This window comes from Prenolepis imparis, unplaced genomic scaffold (genome assembly GCF_030444845.1).
Source record: "Prenolepis imparis isolate NDT839.2.m4 unplaced genomic scaffold, iyPreImpa1.0 SCAF_3, whole genome shotgun sequence".
In the NCBI taxonomy this organism is placed as follows: Eukaryota; Metazoa; Arthropoda; class Insecta; order Hymenoptera; family Formicidae; genus Prenolepis; species Prenolepis imparis.
The window spans coordinates 16838745-16845499 of NW_028141161.1; the positions used below are offsets into that span (position 1 = coordinate 16838745).

At 30.4% G+C, this 6755-nt stretch overlaps 2 protein-coding genes across 4 annotated transcripts; one reads left to right on the top strand and one right to left on the bottom strand.

Moving 5' to 3' along the window:
* Positions 1 to 9: 9 nt before the first annotated feature.
* Positions 10 to 6173, top strand: LOC145933639 (thiamine pyrophosphokinase 1). The gene is given in 8 exon segments (XM_083033529.1): positions 10 to 475; positions 560 to 655; positions 4883 to 5056; positions 5141 to 5403; positions 5483 to 5587; positions 5670 to 5832; positions 5955 to 6069; positions 6071 to 6173. Coding segments are annotated over 8 exon segments (1407 nt in total). The 3' UTR covers positions 6096 to 6173.
* Positions 1789 to 5029, bottom strand: LOC145933635 (mitochondrial protein C2orf69 homolog). Of its 3 annotated transcripts, XM_083033522.1 has the most exons (7): positions 4262 to 5029; positions 3988 to 4146; positions 3752 to 3890; positions 3219 to 3346; positions 2873 to 3035; positions 2388 to 2634; positions 1790 to 2299 (listed from the first exon to the last, which is right to left on the bottom strand). In XM_083033522.1, the coding sequence occupies exons 3-7, from the start codon at positions 3878 to 3880 to the stop codon at positions 2100 to 2102; spliced, it is 867 nt and encodes a 288-aa protein (XP_082889648.1). In that variant the 5' UTR covers positions 3881 to 3890; positions 3988 to 4146; positions 4262 to 5029; the 3' UTR covers positions 1790 to 2099. The 3 variants fall into 3 exon arrangements, with proteins under 3 accessions (XP_082889649.1, XP_082889648.1, XP_082889647.1); XM_083033523.1 differs by having other exon boundaries at positions 1789 to 2299; positions 3992 to 5029; XM_083033521.1 differs by having other exon boundaries at positions 3988 to 5029.
* Positions 6174 to 6755: the final 582 nt, after the last annotated feature.

The window sequence follows — 6755 nt, forward strand, 5'->3', positions numbered from 1 at the left end:
GTAGAAGAGATGAAAACCGAGGTGTCCTGGAAACGGCGATTCCTGCGAAAGAAGCTCAAGTACATGCTGATATGCGTCCTCGTGGTCGCTGTGATATTTGTGTTTCACCAGCTGTTTTACTTGAAAGAGCTGAATCGGGAGACGGTGGGCAAACCGATCACCGGCTCGCGAGATAATCATTACGTCGTGGTCGGGAGGCGAACTTCCAAGTGGCATCAGCCGCAACACTCCAAGCTCATACGTGACAAGAACGGTCGGACTGTGTCTTTACGTGGTACGCGAGACCAAGACATTGCCAAGTATCTTCCCAATGTTAATGGCAAATTCGTATGTTTCGCCTCGAAGAGGGAAATCGATTTTCTGAAAATTAATGATGATTATTGCGACTGTGCGATGGATGGTAGCGATGAACCAGGCACCAATGCGTGCAATAGTGGTGTCTTTTATTGCGAGACTAGTTCCAGAAAGTCAGCAGGTATATTGCAATGGAATATCGAATTTTATTATAATCTCAGATAAATGAAATTTGAAATATTAATAATCGTGTGTGAAATTGCAGCAAAAATACCATCGTATAAGGTCAATGATGGATATTGCGATTGTTGCGATGGTTCTGACGAATGGGCTGAAGCTGCACTGTTGTACAAGCTCAAAGGTAGTTTTTAAGACAAACATATTCTAATTTGCTTATTTAATCAAATAAAGATGTACATTGAGTAATTTTAGCATATATATATAAAATTATTTTTAATACTTTACACTTTATACTTATTATTCATATTTATTACAGGATCAGGAGGTGTAACTTTTCATGGAGTTAAGTGCCCCAAGAGATGTTAGTGTACTGTAATTCAAATTGGCAAGTGAGCGCTGTTGTTTCCGATATGGATTTACATACATCATGATAAAAGTTGTAACAAATGCAGATAATAGGTAAATGCTTAGAATAATTCTTTATTTTGCTTCAAATTTTTACTAAAACATATTTATATATATTGAACAATTTTTTATATGGGAAAGCAAGAGTTGAGAAATTAAGATTGTTGCTCAACATTGAAAAAAGAATTGGAAGTAAAGTTTTTCATGGTAGGGAAATTATTTGTGAACTTATTGAGTAATGATGTGTGAGTTTAATTAAAAATTCAATTTCTCATTTTTCCTTACTTAAAAAAAAAAAAAACATTTTTAGAAACATACGTAAGAATGCAGCTGTGAATAACAAAAAATCAGATTTGGGAGAAAATATATCTTATTTAGATAGAGATAGATAATATAAATTTTTCAAATTAGCACACATTAAGTTATTTGAGAGATGGAAAAGTAATTTTATAAGAATTTAATAATATATATATACACGCAGATAATTTCTTCTTCGACAGAGAAAGGTACACTTTTAGTGATATTAACTTATATTAATTACCTTTTTATTATAGCTTTCTAGATATATATTTTTTTTTAATTTTTTGCTTTATATTCATAATAATGGATGTTATAGCCATTAATAAAATATGACACAAAACACATGAAACAATAGAATAAAATTTATTAAAATAATTATAATAAAAAATATAATGAAATTTCTATGGAAATATATAAAAAATAGGGCTCATGATTTTATTATATTATATAAGGTATTAAAATAAAAACAATTACAATTTATTAGTTTTAACTAGTAATTATTCAAAAATATCATAGTATATCATATAATAATAATAATATCATAAAAGTTGTACAGTAATTGTAATAATATTGTAAATATTACATCACATATATTTGTACTTAATGAACTTTTTATTACTCTCTCTCTCTCTCTTATAACTATATTTTAAGATTATATTTTTGAATAAATTTATGTACATATTGTAGGAATATTCTATATTCATAAAATAGATTCTATTAAATTATTTTTTTAGATAATTTGCAACACAGAAATGTCAATTACATTATTATTATCAATCAAGATCATAATTTGCATATAGTTTTATGCTTGTTTTGATTCTCAAGTGAGAAAACTCTATTATTCTATCAATTTTATAGATAAATGTTTGATTAGTATATTTTCAACATTTAACATTTGAGAAGTGTACAACGACTTTATTCTACATTACTTCTGATATATCTGTAAGAATATTAAAATGCAATGACAAACTTCGTGTTTTGTCACCAAAATGTAAAGTTCGTTGTACAGATATTCCCATATTTTGTAAGATCTCATTGAAACTATTTTCTTCCAAACCAATCCATGGTCGATGAGTGTCTCGTACTTGATATGGTGTAACATGTATGTGAGTGTTTATTCCTAAAGAGAATAAAAAATATTAATTATATTACGTCAAAATATTGCCAGAAGATTATTATTTGCAGATATTTCTGCTGGGTCATCTTACTTAATTTAGCAAAAGACCGAAGTATACTGTGTTCTGTAATCCATGTATTTTTGGCACCATTATGTCCGCCATCCAACCACCACATACTTTTGATGAGTTTTATAAAATTATTTATATGAATATTGCCATTTGGATTTTCAGCATAATAATTAAATTCATAAAGAAATTGATTTAAAACTGCACAGCCTTTGCTGAAGCCCATTAGATTTAAATTTGTTGCTTCAATATTATATTCATCATCGATATCCTATAAATTAAAATATATTGAATATTTATCGGTTTGATACTTCAAATGTTATATTCAATGCATATAATGCATAAACTTGTCTAATAAATTGATTTATATAAATTATATATATTTTTCAAGAGTATCTCATAAAAAGTATGAATTATAAATACAATCACACATATATCAAAGTTGAAGTCAATGTGCAATTGGTTTATAAGATTTTTTGGATATATTATGGTCTTTTTTTGATGCATACTTCTCCCATTTTTAATGTTTTAACATGTTCTAGGCAACAAAGAAGAAGTTCTCTTAAATGTTTTACAGCCTTGTGCATAGGACAAAATGAAGGTGTACCATATTTGTCCCCTGGTACAAAGTTATCGAAACAACTGTAGACTGCATTTTTAGTTATTAACATCCTAAAACAAATAAAATTATTACATAGTTAATTTAATATAAAAATAACACTAAAAAGGAGAAAATTATAATTTTTTCTAATAATTTTCATTCACTAATTAGCATTAATAAGAAATTATGTCACACAGGATTAGTAATGAAATATCTCAATTTCTCTATGTATAACATTATAATGAGTGTTTTACCTGGTTGGACGAACGATAAATACATGACTTCTAGGAAATTGTTCAGAGAGTATAGTTGCAGTGTTTTCTAAATTCCATTTCAAATATTTCTTACTATCTGGATGCCTTTCCATATTTTCTCGAATGTCCTATAATAATTTTACTTGAATGTAATTTTACAATGTTGCTAATATAAAATATATCAATAAAAATAATGTAATTATAGTCTTAATTGTTAAGTTTTGTTAAAGACTATAATTAAATTCTTTTAAAGAACAAGATATATTGATTCTACTTCAAAATGAGTCTCTTTATATAACTATCTTTATATTTTTATAAAATGTGATATATATATTATATAAATTTAATATAATATATATTAAAAATTCGAGAAAATAACATCAAGAATTACACAGTTCATTTGTAAGAAATATCAAGCCCTTTAAAAGATGTTATTTTTAAAGCCCAGCCAGAGTGTTAAAAAAATAATTGAATATACTATAAAAACAAAAATTATAATTAATTATCCATTGACTAATTCTGTATGTACATACTTGCACATCACCGCCAAAGAATACAAGAAGATCGCGTGTCGGCTGCAATTTTGGCGGTGTATAAAGTACATCGTTGCATCGGCCTGGAACGCCGGGTATATTTTTCCATTTCCAAATTTTCGACCCCATCGATTGCTATCTGTAAAAAAATATTTCTTCACAAATGGAATATTATGTAATGTCGATTTATAAAAATTGAAATGAACGAATGAAAATATTATAAATCAATATCGTACGAACAAATTGCAGGCAAACTGCAGATGACTGCAGAACTGCAAGATGTGACGTCGTGTTTGTTTTGATTGAACTCTATTGCACTTTCTGCGCTTAAAATGGTGAGATATACATCATATATGTTTAGCTGATGAAATAAAAGAGAAACAAATGGTATGGCACTGCAATTGAAATAAATATATTGTTACATTTTTTAATCACTTTTTAAAGCCACATTTAATTCACTTTGACATTTCTTTGTCGTTTTCTTTTTTCTAAACGCAAATGTATACTTGCTCCGCTTTAAATACGGAAAGTGCAGAAAGTGCAGCTAAACAGCTGACGTTTCGCGGAGGCGGCGTGCTTCTCCAACACCCTGATTATTGTCAATCTTGACATATATTAGCCATTCATTTTCGCAGGGATATTTTGCAACGTGATGTCTGTGAAAATATCTTTGGACAGCCGTTTTTCACGATATGTCGCGGTAATTCTTAAATGTTAATACATCAAATTTTATATACAACACACATACATATATATACATAGGTGTACATACAGCACACGCACATATACACATACAGCGTTAACACAAAATTGCGTTAATAGCCGGTGACATCGCTCGTCGTTATCGGGATAAATAAGCCATAATTACGAGTCATGAGAGGGGCGATGTATTTTTCGCGATGCGCGTTCCAAAAAAACCTCGTCATGGGCAAGGCTAAACAAGGATTACGTAAGATTCTCAAGGACGAAGGCGGGCGAAAGAGCGTTTAGCAGCAGATCCCTTCTCTTTCTTCGCCTCCCGATGATACATTTCGATAAAAAGCTCAACAGAGGCAAAAGCATCCTAGTAGATTACGCAAACTCATGCTCTCCCGCGGCCTAACCTTAATCCGCCGATTAACATAATTTCAGTGATGAGACAGGTTACGTCGCGTCGCGCGATGCAACACAAATCGGAGTCCAACGGGACGGCATGGAATCCGTTCGATATATTTGAATGTGGCACCTGCTGCGAATACGCGGTGATGGTGCTGAATCGTCCCATATATTGGAAGCATGACTTTATGCTCCGATTCTGGCAGAAAGGTACATCGATTGAATATCTCGTATTTCTCATTAATAAATCGCAAACGGCGTAATTTGTAGTTAATTTATATTTATATTTTACAGCTCAAATCACGGTCACCGTCGACGGCGGAACGCACAGATGGCTCAAGTATCTGGAGGAGCAAGGGATAGACATGTTGAGCGACGAGCATAGGCAATACATACCTGATCTTATTACAGGAGATATGGATAGCTGTTTGCCGGTTGTGATCGAAAAATTGGGAAATATAGGATCCACCGTTGTCGAGACACCTAATCAGGACCATACGGATTACACCAAAGCCTTGTTGCAAGTTGCGCACTATGCTAAGACAAGAGATATAAATGTAATTCTTAAGATTTGTTGTGTGCTCCTTATAAATTAATATTATATACGATAAAAAGAGAATACAATATTGTTGGCAGTTAGGTGAAATATACGTGCTTGCAGAAACATCGGGCAGATTTGATCATATCATTGGCAATATTAATACATTATATAAAAGTGACAAGCTTGTGGGAAATATACAGGTGATGAATGTTCTATTTAGACAAGTTCAAATTGTGTCTTTATATGTTGAATATCTTTGTCAAAATAATTTTTTTTTTACAGGTAATACAAATCGCAAGCAATTCTTTAACATGGTTATTAAAACCTGGTTTGCACAACATATGTATACCAGAGATCTTAGTACAACAACAATCCTGGTGTGGTTTACTACCATTTGGATGTCCGGTTAATTGTATAACAACAACTGGCTTGAAATGGAATTTAAGTATGTTTTATATTCCTCATTTATATTTAAATTTGAATAATATAAATCATCATTGATTTTATTAAGATTTGATGACATATTTGAGCAATTTTTCTAATTCTATCTGCTTTTTTATGCTTTAGATAACACGACTATGCAATTTGGAGGTTTAGTTAGTACTTCGAATACATATGAAACTTCTGAAGTGACTGTAAATACGGATACATCGGTAATTTGGACTATGGGTATAGAACCTCTTACAGATAAATAATGAAGCAACATAACTTCATCAATAGATAAATAAATATTTTGTCAAGCATACAACGGATTACATCAGAAATGCTCAATATTAGCACTGTCCAAGGTACTTAATAATATTTTTAATTCAAATAGTAACAGTAAATTGATTTGCCGAAAATTAGAGAATTGTGCAAATTTTAAATTTGATTTAGAAAATCCAATCTGCAATAACTTTTTTAACTGACTGACATATATCTATTATGAGTTGTCTACTTGTTACAATAATGTTATAATAATATGGGACGAATTATTTTTATTCTACATCTTGTCTTGTTTGAGTAGAGCGTTGTTTGAGTAGAGTTATAATAATCTCTATTCTAGAGAGAAACTTCTAAACATTTATATAAATGTTCATCTAAACATTTATATAAATAGGATATTATATTTTTTTATATTAATTATAGATATTTTCTATATATAATTGTTTTACTATTCACATTATATGTATATGTTAGGTCTTCTGAAATATCTATTGCTGCAAGATGCGCGAAAGTTTAGTAATGAAATAAACCTTGCAGCCTGGACACTATTTCATGTACATACTTATGTATGCATTCCTATTTAGGCATTCTTCCTTAGATTTTAATAGAAGAAATAGTTAAGAAGAATACAAAATAGTTTTGTAATGCTGGGTTATTATTTCG

What these genes read in the sequence shown, in the direction of transcription:
- LOC145933635 (XM_083033523.1), bottom strand. Translation starts at nt 3,880, where the DNA reads ATGGGGTCGAAAATTTGGAAATGGAAAAATATACCCGGCGTTCCAGGC. An exon ending in TTTATCGTTCGTCCAACCAG is followed by an intron (nt 3,036 to 3,218) that starts GTAAAACACTCA and finishes TATTTGTTTTAG; the next exon opens with GATGTTAATAACTAAAAATG. An exon ending in AAACATTAAAAATGGGAGAA is followed by an intron (nt 2,635 to 2,872) that starts GTATGCATCAAA and finishes TTTAATTTATAG; the next exon opens with GATATCGATGATGAATATAA.